The sequence below is a fragment of the Homarus americanus genome, unplaced genomic scaffold (assembly GCF_018991925.1).
Source record: "Homarus americanus isolate GMGI-L3 unplaced genomic scaffold, GMGI_Hamer_2.0 scaffold3923, whole genome shotgun sequence".
Classification (NCBI taxonomy): domain Eukaryota; kingdom Metazoa; phylum Arthropoda; class Malacostraca; order Decapoda; family Nephropidae; genus Homarus; species Homarus americanus.
In genome coordinates this window covers 1-17437 of record NW_024747140.1, presented here as the reverse complement: position 1 = coordinate 17437, position 17437 = coordinate 1, and the positions used below count along the sequence as shown (strand labels likewise).

At 38.2% G+C, this 17437-nt stretch overlaps 2 protein-coding genes across 6 annotated transcripts; one reads left to right on the top strand and one right to left on the bottom strand.

Moving 5' to 3' along the window:
• Positions 1-2827: 2827 nt before the first annotated feature.
• On the bottom strand, positions 2828-14901 carry LOC121879481 (cell division cycle protein 123 homolog). 5 transcript variants are annotated; one of them, XR_006091350.1, is made up of 11 exons: positions 13909-14062; positions 10955-11120; positions 10018-10113; positions 8894-9007; positions 8429-8549; positions 7230-7352; positions 6286-6425; positions 5489-5679; positions 5216-5294; positions 4703-4852; positions 2828-4653 (listed from the first exon to the last, which is right to left on the bottom strand). XR_006091350.1 is itself a non-coding variant. In XM_042386128.1 (10 exons), the coding sequence occupies exons 1-10, from the start codon at positions 13980-13982 to the stop codon at positions 4817-4819; spliced, it is 1140 nt and encodes a 379-aa protein (XP_042242062.1). In that variant the 5' UTR covers positions 13983-14062; the 3' UTR covers positions 2828-4816. The 5 variants fall into 5 exon arrangements, 4 of the variants coding, with proteins under 4 accessions (XP_042242062.1, XP_042242060.1, XP_042242059.1 ...); XM_042386128.1 differs by having other exon boundaries at positions 2828-4852; XM_042386126.1 differs by lacking the exon at positions 13909-14062 and adding an exon at positions 14847-14901 and having other exon boundaries at positions 2828-5294.
• On the top strand, positions 3287-4661 carry LOC121879480 (piggyBac transposable element-derived protein 3-like). Its single transcript, XM_042386124.1, has 2 exons — positions 3287-4273; positions 4608-4661. Exons 1-2 carry the CDS (start codon positions 3287-3289, stop codon positions 4659-4661), a joined length of 1041 nt encoding a protein of 346 aa, XP_042242058.1.
• Positions 14902-17437: the final 2536 nt, after the last annotated feature.

The following is a 17437-nucleotide window of genomic DNA, read 5'->3' as shown; positions in this document are numbered from 1 at the left end:
CATACCTTATACGTTATTTACTACAAAAGTGCACCTTACCCTTTTCTCTTTATTATATATGTAGTTCCTTCGTCTTAATGTTCTTTTATTATACACGTAGTAGGAACGTTGAGACACTGTACTTCCGTCAAGATAATGTTTACTTTTATCCTCCTCACCGCTGATCGGCTCGTTAGCCGCTTGTGCGATTGGTCACGTCTGTGTTCTTCACTGCTGGCAAGTACTGGGCATGCACTGGCTCCTGAATATATCTGAACCCGGGCACAGATCACTGACCCATATCAAGGCCTGAGGTGTGAGAATAATAATGATAATAATAATAATGATGATGATGATGATGATGATGATGATAATAACAATAATAACAAAAACAACAACATCAACAACAACAATAGCAATAACAATAATAAGAACAATAATAATAATAATAATAATAATAATAATATTAATAATAATAATAATAATAATAATAATAATAATAATAATAATAATAAATAAAAAATTAAATAAATAAATAAATAAATGAAGAGTGAGAAACGATATACAGTAGTAAAAATCCGGATGCCAGAAATCCAGACCACCCGAGAATCCGGACTTTTCGAAAACTCAAACTTTTTTTTTTTTTTAGCGGGCTTGTGTGTGTATGTGTGCATGCGTGAGCGCCACAGCGCCACAGCAACAACAAGCCACCACGCGGTCGCCACTTTAAAACGAGCAATCTAACTGTAACAACATGTGTAATTTTGAGTCCTACTCTTTCCATGTACAGAGTACAAGCCCATAATAATGGCTCCTAAAGTAGATAAACTTCGTTGTGTGAAGAGAAAGAAGAACACGTTGAAATTGAGTGACAAACTTGAAATAATTAAGAAACTAGAACGTGGTGTGAGCAATACTGTTCTAATGGAAACATACCACATTGGAAAGTCAACAATTTATGATATAAAAAAGACAAAGAATAAAATTCTAGAATTCAAAGCTTTTTCTTTAAAACTGCTCATTTTGAAGCATGCTATATTTGCTAATGAATAAATTATCAACATGTACCTGTTCATCTCTTCTTTATCCTTCCTTTAATCTGAATTTTAAAAGTACTGCCTGAGAATCCGGAAAATCCGAAAATCCGGACCGACCCAATCCCCAAGCAGTCCGGATTTTTGGACTTATACGTATGTATATTGTGTTGTCAATAGTAAGAGAAACAACTGAGACCCTGCAGTTATGAGTAAATGAGGCAGAAAGTCAGTTCAGCAACCTGGTACTAATATTGCTATGCCATATGGCAGCAGAGTCTACCATTAGACAACACATTATGCTTCCAATATCTTTCCAGCCAGTAGTACCTCCCTGTTTGATAGCTGCCGACTACAGGTACCCTGTAGTATATGGCAAACTGTCAGCTTATTTCCACTAGGCTCCTTTGTTGGTTTTTTTTTCCATGGATGTATTCAGTAAAATCAAAAGCGAAGTTAACATTGGTCAATTGACAGTCTCTAGCATACCTCAGGGACCAGACAGGGAATTACCTCACTCTTGTAGATCATGATGAGCAACAGGCCAACCAGATATCAAAAGACCTAATAGTTTCATTGCCTGATTCACCTTCTTCTCACAATGACCCAAGAATTTAAGCTCATTTTCAACATACACACCCAGGTCCTTTTCACATTCGGTCTCAATTAATGCAGTTTCTTCATCTCATTGGGACAGCGACACGCCTCCTTACTGTTGGTGTGACCCAGGTGCATCCTTTTGTACTTTGTGACATTGAATCTTAGCAGCCATTTCTTCGACCATTCTTGAAGCTCATAGATATCTTTCTGTAGCTCTTCACAGCCTACTTGGTTCTTAATTTCCCTAAATAACTTGGCATCACATGCAAACATTTGTATAGAGGAGTGTCTAGATTCTGACATGTCATTAATGAAGCAGACAAGCAACAATGGGCCAAATAGATTTCCCTGTGGTACTCAGCTTGTCACAGGTACACATGATGATTTCGTACCATTTATCACCACACACTGTTTGTGGTCATGTAGAAAGTCTCCGATCAACGCTAGGACACTTTCCCGAACCCCGTACCCTTCCAATTTAATTCTCAGCAAGAGAGACGGGGGAGGGTTTTAGTTTTGTGTGGGGCTAGTGTTAGAGGGAGAAGGTTCTTAGTAATGTGTGGGGCGAGAGTAAAAGGGAGGAGGGGCAGAACACTGGGCACTCTCCTCCAAACATGTTGCCCGGTTTGCCGGTTGTTGACCCGATGGCCCAGCAAGCAGCAGGATTTCTGCCATTGTGAGAAATGAACAACGATTTGACAGGGATCTTTGCAGGCCTGATAAGTGCTTGAATGAGCTATACTGTATATAATTTCAAGTAAAAATTTAAATAAATCATGAAACAATAATAATTTAAAATATAACACTCAAACAGTGACATATTTCCATTTATTTGTCACTTTAAAACTTCTTTTGTATCATTAAATCATTATTCAGGGTCTTCTTTGACCAGCTAGCCGCCGCCACTTTTAAACAAACTTCACGACGCACCCATTGTCTTTTCTTTAGCTTTTGCAGATGCCTCACTTCCTTCAGCAAGTGAAGAACTATAGCACAATCCTGCAAGGCCTCAACTGTAGTAACGGGATCCATGGTGAACCTCGTTTAGATGCTTTGTTGTTGTTTTTGTTGCGTTGGACAAATGCGCCAACAAAACATCCCAGTGTGACAGAAAACGCCTCTTTGTTTTGCTGGTCAGACCCCGTTTGCCAAACATGCTTGGAGGAAAGTGCCCAGTGTGCCGCAACCTTTAGTGATCAGTAATAACAAAAACATAACTTATAAAACCTTTATTAAAAATCATACATAATGGCATCCACATATATCGGCTAAATGTTTACAGAAAGTAAAAATATAAAATGATTAGCTCCCTTTAGTGTCTAACGTTCCCATTTTGGGAACATAACTTTCAAATATTCTCCCGTGATTATTAACATAATATTCTAATTTATTTCATAGCAGATATATTGTTATACATCTAAATTACTATTCTGCATAAAAAGATTCCAATACTCTGTAATACCCATGTTACTTTTTGTGGTATGTTCTGAAGGAATTTGATGTAAAAATGACTACTCGAAATAAACATTTTCTCTCAATAAAAAAAATTCTCCTTGAGCTATTTATTTACATGGTGTAATGTCTAAGTACTCCTTCTTATCTTATACATTTCAATAAATGTGATTTATATTATAATTATGTCGCTATAAGTGTTTTTGTATGATGTTCCCAAAATGGGAACGCTGGACACATCCGTAGTCTGCCTACCCTTATTTACTCATCAACGTAAAAAGGAAAATGTCTCGTTTGGTCCTCACTCAATTCCTCCAAGTGTTGCTGATGTGCATTTAGGAAAGGAAATGTTTGAAATTTTCAAACTTTTCTTCACAGATGAAATCATAAGTCACCTAACAGAACAAACAAATTTGTATGCTCATCGAGACAAAAACAACAAAGACTTCTGTGTTGATGAGAATGACATGATGAAGTTTTTGGGACTTCTCTTGATCAGTGGATATCACAGTGTTCCCTCTGAAAATGACTACTGGTCATCAAGCGAAGACTTGGAAATACCAATATTCGCCAAGACTATGTGCAGAGAAAGGTTCAAATCCATCAAGAGGTACTTTCATGTGGCTGATAATAACAATTTGGAAAATTCAAAGGTGGCCAAGATTCTGCCCCTCCTTCACATGCTGAGAAATAATTGTCAAAAACATGGAATTTTTCATGAATTTCTCAGCATTGACGAATCAATGATCCCGTACCGCGGACACCACAGCGCCAAACAGTTCATCAGAAACAAACCTGTTAGGTTTGGTTACAAGATGTGGATGATGTGCAGTGCTGACGGTTATCCTTATAACTTTTCTATTTATTGTGGAAAAGATAAAAGCAAGAAGGAGCTTTTAGGCTATCAAGTTGTCATGGACATGCTACAGCCAGTGGTGAATAAAGATGAACATGTTGTATTTTTTGACAACTTTTTCACCAGTCACGCATTGATGATTGACCTTACAAGCAATGGGTTTAGAGCCTGTGGAACAATCAGAGATAACCGCACAGGAAAGTGCCCTCTTCTATCAAAGAAAGAACTTGAAAAAAAAGAAAGAGGTTCATACGACTACAGATCGGATGATTCCGTCCTATGTTCAAGATGGAATGATAACAGCATTGTTACAGTAGCTAGCAACTACTATGGAGTCAGTCCTATGCAAAAAGTAAACAGATGGGTAAAAAATGAAGGAAGGAAGGCAATAAACCAGCCACATATGATAAAAATGTATAACAAAGGAATGGGTGGTGTAGATGTTTGTGACCAGATGCTGTCAACCTACAGGCCAAGACTACGCTCCAAGAAATGGTGGTGGAATATATATATATATATATATATATATATATATATATATATATATATATATATATATATATATATATATATATGATAATATCATGAATGTACTCCGGAAGTGTCCAACGTTCCCATTTTGGGAACATACTCAAAATACAAAAATAAACCAGAAAGGGAAAAAAGAGATTTTTATTTTCATTCAGTGGATTCATACGAAATTCTTCCGAAAGTTGTGGCTCTATACCGAAACTTTATAAGGCTACGGTCACTAAAGGGTTAACAACATTCACCAATAGACCTGTCATGACAAGACAAATGAGAAATAAGAGAAAAAGCGCCACGTCAGAGAGGAAGCTATGGCCAAGAAATCAGAACCTATTCCTTCTCCTTAGATCAGCTGGGAACCTCCTCTTCATTCTAAACTATCATCATCTTCAATCTGCACTTTCAGTGAAAGAAAAAAATTCACTGAAGTTCTATACTGTATAGGCTTACCCTTTCTTATAAGGCATTCTACTGACCATCAACTCACAATTCTTGGCAGAAAAAAAATTATCCTGCAAACTTCCCAATTAATGGCACATTCAACTGTCATTTAGTTATGAAGAATCTTAAGACTTAATGGACTCAACTTTAAAGTCTATGCTTTCATAAAATAATGAAATTTGTTCCAAAATATGAGCTTGAATTCTGAACCTTTGTGAAAGTTTTGGGCAACCTTCAACTGCTTTATAAATGGTTCTGCAGTAATGGATTTTCTTTCATCATCATTATAATGCTGTTTTACTATATACTGTAAATATTTCCTTACCATTTGTATAATGTCAATTAATTTCTTAGGATCTTGGATGGTGCTTAAGTCAACTATATCCATTGGGAGACCATACTTCCTGTAGAGAAAATATTTTTTAAATTAATTACATTTAATAGGAACCCACACTACCTGAGCACAGACATATTTGCTTTCATTCACCCATAAACAAAATACAGTACCGTACTTGTGAAGAAATAAATCCAGCAAATATTTATCATCCTTATCAACTGGGAAAACAACTGACGAGATAAACACAAACTACCGACTCACTTATGTGGGCTAGGCTGAACTCCTGTAGCATCTGATATGAACCGAAATTCTGGTGAATTTTCGATGAGACTGGAGCAAATAAGTTTGTCCCTTTGTGGTGAATATGACTGTAGATTGCTGTCCGTTACGTTCCTCTCATTATGATACTGGATGTTGTCTTCAGGTTCCTCACTAGTTTCATCTCCAATAACCTGTCACCATAACACAAAGAGATAAACCACATTTTGTTACTGATTAATTATTTTGTTTTCTAATAAAGCTTAAAACTATCTTATTTAGACAAAACAATCATTTCTGGCAGTCTGCTCATTCAAAATTTCTGGTTGGCTATTTGGATACAGTATACAGGTTAAAAAAATGTACTTCATGTAATATCCAATTTATGAAGCTTCAGTTTAAGAAATCCCTAAGTTACAATAAAAAAAAGTCCCATAAATTGATTTTCTAAAAAAAAAAAAACAGAAGTTACGAATTTTTTTTCCTATTTTCATAAATTTTCCTAAGTACCGTAATAATGAAAATACTGTAAGCTAAAATAAAGTAGCTTTTTCTTTTTACTGCATCAAGTTTTATTTGTATGTCTGCTATACATCACATCAACACTCTCTGTAACACACTCACACACAGAGTTTGCTGAGTTTCAGTCATTGCTTACATGCCAGCTCCATACAGTTTCTATGAATTTATGAAGACTAACCTCAGCCAACTTGGGATTATCAATTTCAAACCGCACGAAGACAGAGAGCAATCTAATTTTAAAGCTACAAGGGCATTACAGTACAGTATTTTTATCTTACCCTGCTAAGGCACTCTCTAAAGTCTTCCAACCCTTTCAGTTCAGGCCAAGAAAACAGAAGACCATCAGTTGTTTCACCAAATGGGTTGAAGTCAAGCAGGATCACATGGTCCTTAACTGGACGGTACACATCAACCACATCTGTGAAAAAATAATATGTTTATGTTAAACATATTCTTATTTTCTTTTCTAAATACATGCAGTTAATATCACTAGAGGTGCACTGGACAGGCAACCCAGCTGGATAGTTGACATTATCACTATCTAGTACCTGGCCAGACAGTTAAAATTTAAAAGTTTGTTTATAAGTAATATCTCCATTAGTCGGAATCCCCTCTCAGTATTCAGAAGTTTAAGAATATTAATTATGGTGAGGCAAATAGCAGTAAATGATTAAATGTTTTATTCCACTATTAATTGTTTCAAACACTGTGGGGAAGGTTGATTTATCAGTCCTATGAACTTGAACACCAAGCATGGTATCCTGTTGTCCCCTGCACTCCAACTTATTTAATTTTTTGGTGAAAAAAGGTGCAGTTTATTTGTGTGCATAATAATATTTCTTGTGAATTAGAATGCTTCCTGTACAAAAATATAAATAAGGAGAGATGAGTGGCATGTAAGTGGAAGCGACTTAAGATATTACACAGGAGTTCAGGTGCAGGCTCCCATTTACATTAACCTATTTTTATAGAAATCAATAAAAACCATGTTATCCAGCTGGATAATCTGGTCTGGATTTAAAAAAATAAATAAATTCATGATCTGGTGAATCCCTAAATATAACATTATATCTACATCATTATTCCTTCCTTCACTATGAATTCAGGTTCTATACAACCACAAAAGTACGTAAACAACATGACAGAAATATGCCCACACACACACCCACATATATAAGTCTCAAAGCATAAAAGCGTAAATTTTACTGCTGTTTAAACTTACAGTCATGAAGAGGGAATCTGTCATCTATGTTTTCTCTCCAGAAGCTGATAATGTCATTGCGAATATTAACTTGATCACCACCAACACAAGAGTAACCCTGGCTTATATCACGCTGAGAAATACCTGCGGAATAATGTAGAAATTAAGATCTAAACTAATAAATACTGTATTTATCTATCAATCTATCATCTTTGTTTCCCTCCTATTTTTGTGCTGGGTGAATAAAAGGTTAGAAAACCTTAAAAGAATATGGTGCAGGATATGTGTATAAAGTGCTGAGAGAACAAGTAGAAATACCCCCACATATACTGTATACTATTGTACTTTAATATCCTTACCTTCCACATGTAGTAAACATAGTACAACTTCAGACAGCCCACTGATTCAACATTTTCTTCATCATTTTGTATCAAGTAATTTAGTCAAAGTCATAAATACCATCCCACTAAATTTTTTATAAGCATGATGTCTCTCTTTTGGGGGATACATACGCGCGTTCATTAAAAGAGGCGCATGTTCGATAGGCCCATGTGGTGCCGCCAGTTTGAGCCACCAGATGTCATCTTCTAGGATGACAACTAGGCCAGTGCTTGTGTAAAGTGTGCTATGTTATGTATAGTGTACATAGTAGTGTTTCAGCAGTTAAGGTAGTTACCTTGTACGTACAGTAATGGTCACCACAAGATCACCAGGAAACAACTGCAGATTCAACCCCAGAATGGTAAACACAGTTTACCGGTACATTTAGTATTTGTATTTTTTCTTTATTTTCTGGCTTAGCTATTTAATATGTCTGATATAACGATCTTTCGGCTTAAACAAACCACCTTTCCCCCCAACTGATCCATTATATCGAGGGTTTACTGTACACGTTATTGCCTGTGTAACTCTGTGGGGATGTAGTTTATTTTCCTGCTTCTTCTAAAGCCAAACCACTTTATTTTAAGAGATTAATATATTCAGGCTCTCCCTACTAATGGTCTTAAGCCTCACTCACCACATCAAGTGTTTACCCACCGTACTCTCAGGCTCATCATATTGAAACTCAAGGACTCAATTTGGCCCATATTACATCATAATGATAGGATGTACAGTATCTCTCTTAACTTACAATGAGTTGAATACATATTAAGTTTTGATAAGTCAAGTGACAGTGGATCTATTCCTAACAATGCTAACACTTCTGTTTTTGTACTAACCAACTAGTTCTTTATTCCTCACAAAGCAGCGAAACTCATAAGCAGGGTTGATCTCCATCCATCTTCGTAATACCAAGCAGTAATCAACACTGGGATCTGCTACATCTACATCATCACAATCCTGGAAGAGCATAAATTTTTGTCAGAGAACTGACAATAAATTCCCTGTGGAATAGCTCTAGGTAACAAGTCCATTGAATTGTTTAGAAAGCAAAACATTTGTAGCTGTACAGGTACTGTCATTATATGAAATCATTTAAAAGATGAAACTTGTTTTTAAAAATATCCCCAATAAAATTCCTTTAAGTGAAACTATTTCTTCTTTGAATCTGCCCTAACATACTGTATGTGTTCTACTATGGTGTTACAGAACACATCAGCAGTCCATACTTAATAATAAAGCAGTATATGAATGTGACTAAAGGACAAAAAATCCTACTTCAGACAATTCATAAAACATCAAACCTTGAAGGGTGTTGTGAGGTCATGTGTGACAAAGTTGCTACTTTTAAGGAGGAGATAAACATCTCCAGGGGTGTAACATCTTAAAGAACTGTTGAGGGCAATCCATGTGGCATCCTGCAATGGGTAATACAGTACCATATTATTACACACACAAAACAATCAAATATTTAATTCACACACAAATAATATACAGTAGTTTTAAACACTTTAAAGTCTTTAACTGCATCAACAGATCTATATCAATCCTGACTGATTCACTGACATGGAAGTTTGGATCATCCTCCACTGAAGCAACTTATCACAAATTCTGCATCACTTTTGTTACTTTGGCATCAATATTATACTGATTACTGTAGCTACTCCTAAAAAAAAGCTGGCTGGGCACATAAAAACACAAGAAATCAATGATGATGAAGTTTGTCCCTTTCATAATTTTAAGCTGGCAAAGGTTCATAACTCAGTAGAATATAGATGAAAAACACTGAATGTGAACCTACATACCACATTTCAATTCATACCACAAAACATTCCCTAAGTCACTAAATAAATAGACAAAGGTTATCCAACATAGCCCAAAAGAATGAGAGACAGACAGCAGATGCCTTAAATGAATAATTTGCTTCCATATGCACACAAAGAGACAATGGATAATATTCCAGTACCAAATAAATTTATACCTTAGGGATGTAAAAAGACTAATAGAAATATCAATTACAGATGACATTAAAAAAAAAAAAAAAAGAAAAAAAAAGATAGCCTGTAAGAATTCAAAGTCCCTGAAGTGGACGGAGTACAGACTAAGGTGGCAAACAAGATATGCACTCCACTAGTTTCCGGGTATCAGTAGGCCTATGATATACAATTTTCTCTGTTTTTTCTGCTAATCTACTTATTTGTGTGTCACAGTACAGTAAACTTGTACCATAGCACTAACACGTTGTCATAATGAGGTCCAGTAAGCCTGGGCTAGATTTATGCTGATGTACGTTGTATTGGTATTGCATTCTTTAACCTCGGCTCCGATGGCTAGGAATTTTCGCTAATCTGGAACACATTTGGTTCCAAGCTTCCTGGATTAGCGAGATCCAACCTGCACCAGTACAACACAAGTTATATCAACACACCTTTGGGGAACTCCAATTAAGTTTAGGAAAGGCACTTCCTCCAAGCTTCTTGATGGCATCTCTGATCTTTGTGCTGTACTCCTCCAACTTAGGACCCTGAAAATAAAGTTAGCAAGGATAGAAAAAATTGCCACAAAAGTATTTTGATAATTTACCCAGCATTAAATTCATGTGCTACAGTCAACAACAAAAATTTCTGCACCTTTATTGTGTTATACATTATGACACACCGAACCAAGAATTCTGAACAACACTCATTTACGCAGGTGACGCCAGTTGATTTCTCTTTACTGTATTAACTATAAGTGACGCAATGCATCACACAACACGAAATACCAACCTTACCAAATTAACATGGCCTCAGTCAGTGATCGTTGCAGAGGCCATCAGACCAAGGGGTGCAGAACATTTTTTTGCTGACTGTAAAGTATGCTTAGTTTAAAAGTGACTTTCTATGTAGTCTAAGTAACATGTATCTTCCCAACTTTGGCTGATGAATATTAAAACCTGGTGGATTATACTGAAAATGATTACATCTGCTCACTTGGTAAGCTTGGCTTGATACAAGCTTCGAGTTCTTCAATGAATGATGGTTCAAACTAGTGGACTTATTATACTAATGAATTATCATTGGAGAAAGTAAGTAATTATGTGAATTGATGATGTAAATGGCTACCCCTTTCCAAAGCTTCAAAGGCCTGCCAACTGTTTATCAGATATGCAGAGGCATGGTTGGATAGCTCAACCTTTCTGTGATGTATTTGCCAAAACTTGGGGAAATAGTTGTTTCTTAGATTATATAAGAGTTATAAGTTGCTCACAACACACTCTATATACCTCCACTTATCATATACTACTGGTGTCAAACTTGCAGTACCTAAGAGATCAACAAACAATTCTCAACAGTAAGACTTATCAAACAAAAGTTGTCACTCACTTGCACAACACAGCCTGATGTCTCACACAGATCCCAGTCTTCAGTGTCTTCTTCCTCTTGTGTGTTCCTCTTATAGGTTGGCTCTGGCTGTGAACCTTCTGGGAGCACCAGAGTCCCATTATCTTGCATATAGGCCAGGACCTCTGGTGTTAAAGGCAGTAAAATGCTGAAAAAATGAATGCATCATGATTTTTTATCCTTCTACATTTCATAATTACAAACTACTGAACTTATGTACAGGTTCTCTATAAAACATTGGCAATGTGTATTGAGGGAATGTAAAGCAAAAGATTGGATGGCACATGATAGAAGGACTGACCAAGAAGGTAGTGGAGGGACTGAGTGACAGGGGAGGAGGATGAGCTTGATCACTTGACCACTTGCATCTTATTACCTACCATACTTTTTACATCCATACTGATGCTTTTCCTTGACTGTTTGGTCATTTCCAATAATACCACTTATATACCATAAACCAGACATTTAGGGTAAAAAATAAGATAAAAACTGTGAGTACCAATGGAGTAGACACACAGGCATTCAAAAGTGGCAGAGCCAACTGGCTGAAGAGTAATCAGTATACCTTACTCTAACTGTCCAAAAACACCTCTTGAAAAAATGGGGGGGAGCATTTAATATTTACTGATAGTGGTATCGCATTGAAATTTTGAACAGGTCTTTTAAATAAAAAAAAAAATTCTGGTACAAAATTCCAAAAACTGCCATAGGAATACAGGTTGGGCCCAGCTAATCCGGGACCCAATAGTCCGGTAGCTTTGATGGTTTGGGACGGTGTCATAGCTCACTTCTAGTGACTGTTGCCACTATTTTACCTTTAAACACTTATAATTTACCCCTATATATGCCTCCTAAGAGACCAGCAAGCAGTGAAAGAGGTTGTAATGCTGCAAAACATAAGTATGTGACAATAACTATTTTAGAAAACATGTTTATACTGAAGAAATTAGACAGTAATAGTACATTTTATGTATTATTTTGCCTTTTTTAACCTCGGCTTCGATGGTTCGGAATTTTCGCTAATTCAGAACTGGTCTGGATCCAAACTTCCCGGATTAGTGAAGTCCAACCTGTATATATTTTTCCATAACATCATTGACATCTGAAATATAGAGCGGGACACACCAAACAGAAACTGCTATTCTGCCGTGAGTAAAGCCTGAGAACAACACTATCGTACCACCAGTTTTTGTTTGATTTTGTTCATTTTTTCCAAAGATGTTCTCATCATCATAGTAAGTATTTTAAAAGAGGTGACAACTTTTTGTTTTAATTATAAGTATTTATTTATATTTTTTAGTTTTTGTCTATCTATGATCATACTGTAAATCACCTGTAGTGGGCAGAGCTTGAAAACTGGTGGAATTTCGGTGGTAAAACACAATGAAAAACTAATCATATGACTTTATAATGATGCCTCTACATGCTTTTTACATGAAGAAATTAATTATTTACCATAAATACTCCTCCAAAAAATCTGCCATTGTCGGCACGTGTTGTCAACTGCTGTTTGTTTACAACTGACCCACTTGGCCCCAGCGTGCTCTCACGTCCACAAAAAACGTAAAATTACACCATGAGGCTTCAACAAAGTTGCTTTCATTGGTACCAAATACTGTATGAAAATAAGTACTTTGTGTTTAATATGACATAGGGGCCTGGAGGTCAGTTTCTATTAGGCTCTAGTAAATGTTAACTCTTTTAAAATAGTTACTATAATGATAAGAACGCGTGAAAAAAAAGTAATTATTTGGATGAAGGGAATTTTTGCATTTACACACCACACATTTCTACCACTAATCTATTATCATGTTCGAATAAGATGTCTAATTTTAAGATAATTTTCATCTATTACATTGCCGGCGGAAATGTATAATAACGGAGAAAGCGTATCCAAAATTTTCTCTATTTTCTTCCATTAATCTTGCGCCATTATCGCCTACCTCACCTCCCACACTGATGTCTTCTTCATAAATCATCACGAGCATGCGTTCCCGTACACGTCACGTGGCCAATCAAAAGCGTTTTTGTTTTTGCAACCAATTAAAATGATTTAGGGTTTAATTCACGGTATTTTTGGCCCAATCAAATTCGAGTTTATTTTGGGTCTCATATTTTGGAATTCAAATTCATTTCCGACCATGGAAGTCTGTGATGGGTGTCACTTCAATTATATGGAGCTGATTGCGAGTTTTTGGGAAAAAACGAAGAAACTATAGCATTTTTCCGATTGCATACTGTTCTTCCAACCTCATTAAAGTGTACTAAGAGCAAGACTGAATGTAAATATCGCAAAGACCAACATACAGTATGTGGCATTGTGTAAGAATCTCAGAATCCAAAGACAAACAAAAACCTGGCCAATAAGGTAAGAAATATGTGATTCCATCATATGGTGAGTCAGTTAGGTTAGGTTAGGTTTTTGTTTTTCTATTGGTTTTTTGGTGTATTTTGCCATGTTTTGTTTTTTTCGGAAAACGTCCAACAAAAAAAAATCTATAAAAAACGGCTAATTTCCGCCAGAAATGAAGGTCATATTCGGTCTAAAAACACAAATACACTAGAAAAATATATTTTTTTACTTTCTAACAGAGTGTGGTGTGACAGTGAAAATTTACCCAAAACTGTGTCTAACCCCCAGTCATATATTAGCCCCCCCCCCTCCCAAAAAAAGACCAAAATCGAACAACAACTTGTGGTGGTAATGCTGTTTTCATACATCACCAATACCATACAAAAGACTACAATGTTGTCACTTCGATTTTATTATTCAGTATCATCCAAACACATCTGAAAAATTGGTGCAATTCCATACTCCTTGTGGTGCTAAGTGTCTCTTCCACCTTTACCAAAATGGTGCAATAAAGCATAAAACAGTAGGTACTTATGTGGAGGTTTAATGCAGTCCCAAAACCAAGACAATGTCATCAACTCACCTCTTAATGGTACATTTTTTGAACTTGTCATACCATGACGGAAAGCTACAGCTAAGAACGTCTTGTACTTTCATTGTAAATCGATTTTTGTCTAAACTTAACGGGCAGTGATTCGTTGCGAGAGTGTAGGCCACTAGGTCAGTGTTACTCAAGTGAGAAAACTACCAAAAATAACAAAACAGGAAGCGCCTCAATTAATATGACTGACCATGATCTAATACTGCATTTCTTAATTATCCATTTACCTGAAGCTTCATATCATATTTTTGTATTTTTTCTGAGGAAATATGTATAACATGGAAGCAATATGTAATGCATAAACAGCCGTCCACATTTATATTGACGACTGCTATTATCCTTTTGTCTCCACAAATGAAATATAAATTTTGATAGGGAATTCCAGAGCACATAAAGAAATAAAAAACGTACTCTCATTACATGATTATGAAAAATAATTAAACGCATCCGGACTTATTAAGGTACAAGAACGCAGACACTACGCTGAATATCATAACTAGTAAAATGACCCATTTGATCGATAAATATATACCCAAGACCAAACCCAGTGCTTCTAGGAATACGAGGGGATCCCTACACATGAACCATGCGGCGGTCGACAAAATTAAGAAGAAACCCCAGAAATTCAAGACGTGGGTTGGGTCAAACGATGAGCAAGACAGGAGATGTATGCAAGAGCCAGAAACCAAGCAAAGATAGAGTGTAGGAGGGCTGAAAAGGAGTTCCAAAGGCTGGTTGCACGCGAGGTCAAGTCAAACCCAAAGGCGTTTTACCGCTATGCAAAGTCGAAATTGAAAACGCGAGTAGGAGTATCAGACCTGAGGCTTGAAGATGGTAGTTACGCAGATTCTGACCAGGATAAAGCTGAGGCATTGAACAGCTTCTTTTCCTCAGTGTTCACAAGAGAGGATGCAACTAACCTTCCTGCGTTTGAGGACAGACGGTTCGACACAGCACTGACCCACATTGTGTTCACAGAAGAGGGTATTAGAAATAAACTGTCCAGGCTAAAGGTCCATAAGAGTCCTGGACCTGACATGGTGCATCCTCGAGTGCTAAGAGAGCTGTGCAACGAGCTTGCAGAGCCCCTGAAGATTCTGTTTTGTAAATGCCTGGATGAACAAATGGTCCCCAGTGAATGGAAAGTGGCTTATGCGGGTCCTATCTTCAAGAAGGGCGATAGTCACTCCACGAACAACTATAGACCGGTGAGCCTGACCAGCAACAGCCATGGGGTCCAGCCACCTTGGAGTACTATCCGACGAACTCTGGAGATCCCAGTGGATTAATTCCACCACACAAATAGCCCTACTGAGTTAGACACTCATCCACCAATGATGGGGGCTGGTAGTGGTGTGTGGCTTGGTGATCCGGCGTCACCTCGTGGACCGAGCGTTAGGGCCAGACGAGCCAGCTATGGGGGCTATAGGTAGTCTGAAGTGTCTGACGGCCGGGTCTCACGAAGGTAACTGATCCTACTGGACCTCGGACATCTCCCCAGACATAGTGGATACAACATCCACGCTACAGACACGGCCTAGGCTGCGTTAGGGACCTGTATGGATGAAGGGACGGGCACTTACTAACCGGTGACAACAACATCACGTTTCAGGGGACGTTAAAGACGTAAATATGACTTCACTCAGAGCATATCAACTACGTTACTGTAACGCTTGCACAAGCAACTATTAATTGGGTCAAATCACTTAAAGAAGGGCAAATTACAACACAGCGTGGAATGGCATACCTGTATGGATGAAGGGACGGGCACTTACTAACGGTTAAAATGCCGGCGCGCTCACTCAAACTAGGCCAGGGAGTCCAGCTACTCCTATTCCGATGAATTAATTTACGGTACACTCTGACGTTGAAATTGAGACTATGAACTCATTTTCATTCTCTACTATTATCTCAACTAACAATGCTCTGACTCGGCTATCGAAAGCAAAATTAAATTGATTACAAAGGGTTGGATGGCAACAGGTCCCAGCATACAGCGTCTGCTCCCATAGACAAAGGCGGGGGAAACAGAGAAAACGGGGACGTTTCCACTGGGGGACTCAGAAGGTTTTGTGGACGTTTGAGCGTAATATGAATCCTTAAGGTTTTCAGGTTAGCTCTTATCATGACCATTACAAGGTATTGGATATTTGGACCCATATTCTAGAACGGGGTGGTAATATCGACAATATTTACCTAGATTTTGCCAAGGCTTTCGACAGTGTACCCCACGAAAGGCTGAAAATCAAACTGGAAGGGTACGGAATTCGGGGAAATGTCCTAGCGTGGATAGAAGACTTTCTACATGACCGCAAGCAATGTGTGGTGATTAATGGCACGAAATCGTCATCTGTACCTGTAACAAGTGGGGTACCGCAGGGTAGTGTATTGGGCCCGCTGTTGTTTGTTTGTTTCATAAATGATATGCCTGACGTTGTACACTCCTCCATACAAATGTTTGCCGATGATGGCAAGTTATTTCGGGAAATTAAGAACCAAGCGGACTGTGAAGAGCTGCAGAAGGACCTCTGTGGGCTCCAGGAATGGTCGAAGGAATGGCTGCTGAGATTCAATGTCACGAAGTGTAAGAGGATGCACCTGGGGCGTACCAACGGTAAGGAGGCGTACCATATGTCCCAACGGGATGAAGAAAATGTACTAGTTGAGACTGTGTGTGAGAAGGACCTAGGTGTGTATGTTGACAATGAGCTGAAGTTCTCGGGCCATTGTGAGAAGAAGGTAAATCAGGCAAATAAATTATTGGGTCTTATAAGAAGGTCGTTCAGATATCTAGACGGTCCGTCCCTCGTGACGATCTTCAGGAGTGAAGTGCTTCCCCATCTGGAGTACTGTCACCCCATCTGGTCCCCGAGATATGCTAGGGACTGTCAGTGGGTTGAAAATGTTCAAAGGAGGGCCACCAAACTGGTGCCTGCACTTCGGCACCTCAGCTACCCTGAGAGATTGGAGCGCCTGAACTTGCCTAGCTTATACTACAGACGGGCAAGGGGGGGACCTAGTTGAGGTTTATAAGCATCTCAGGGGGCACTACTCAGTTGAGTGTCCTTACTTGGAGCTGGCGGACGCTCGCCCCACAAGGGGTCACAGCTCAAGATTGAAGAAGCCGCAAGTCCAGAAAACCGTGAGGGCAAACTTTTTCGGAGTGAGGGTTGTAAACTCTTGGAACAATCTACCAGAGAGTGTTGTGACGGCACCGAGTGTGAGCTCTTTCAAGAGAAGACTTGACCAACACTGGAGCGGGTTCAGGTACATTCAGGAGCCGGTGCATGCCCAGTATTTGCCAACAGTGCGTGACAGAGACGTGACCGATCGCCCGGGCGGCTAGCGAGCCGATCTTTTGGTGAAGAATATAAATGAAAAGAGACGTGACCGATCGCCCAAGCGGCTAACAAGCCGATCAGTGGCGAAGAGGATAAAAGTAAAAGTAAAAGTAACACACAACTCTTATAGTCACTTAGCACCATAAAGACCAGGGCAACTGCCACTACAA

Bases quoted from the DNA above. Each gene is read 5' to 3' on its own strand.
- LOC121879480 (XM_042386124.1), top strand. From the start codon at position 3,287: ATGGGAACGCTGGACACATCCGTAGTCTGCCTACCCTTATTTACTCAT. The intron at 4,274-4,607 runs GTAAACAGATGG...ATTTTCATTCAG, and splicing joins GAGTCAGTCCTATGCAAAAA to TGGATTCATACGAAATTCTT.
- LOC121879481 (XM_042386125.1), bottom strand. From the start codon at position 13,982: ATGAAAGTACAAGACGTTCTTAGCTGTAGCTTTCCGTCATGGTATGAC. The intron at 9,008-10,017 runs GTGTGTTGATAT...TACCCATTGCAG, and splicing joins TTAATTGGAGTTCCCCAAAG to GATGCCACATGGATTGCCCT. The intron at 5,680-6,285 runs GTAAGATAAAAA...TTATGGTGACAG, and splicing joins TTAGAGAGTGCCTTAGCAGG to GTTATTGGAGATGAAACTAG.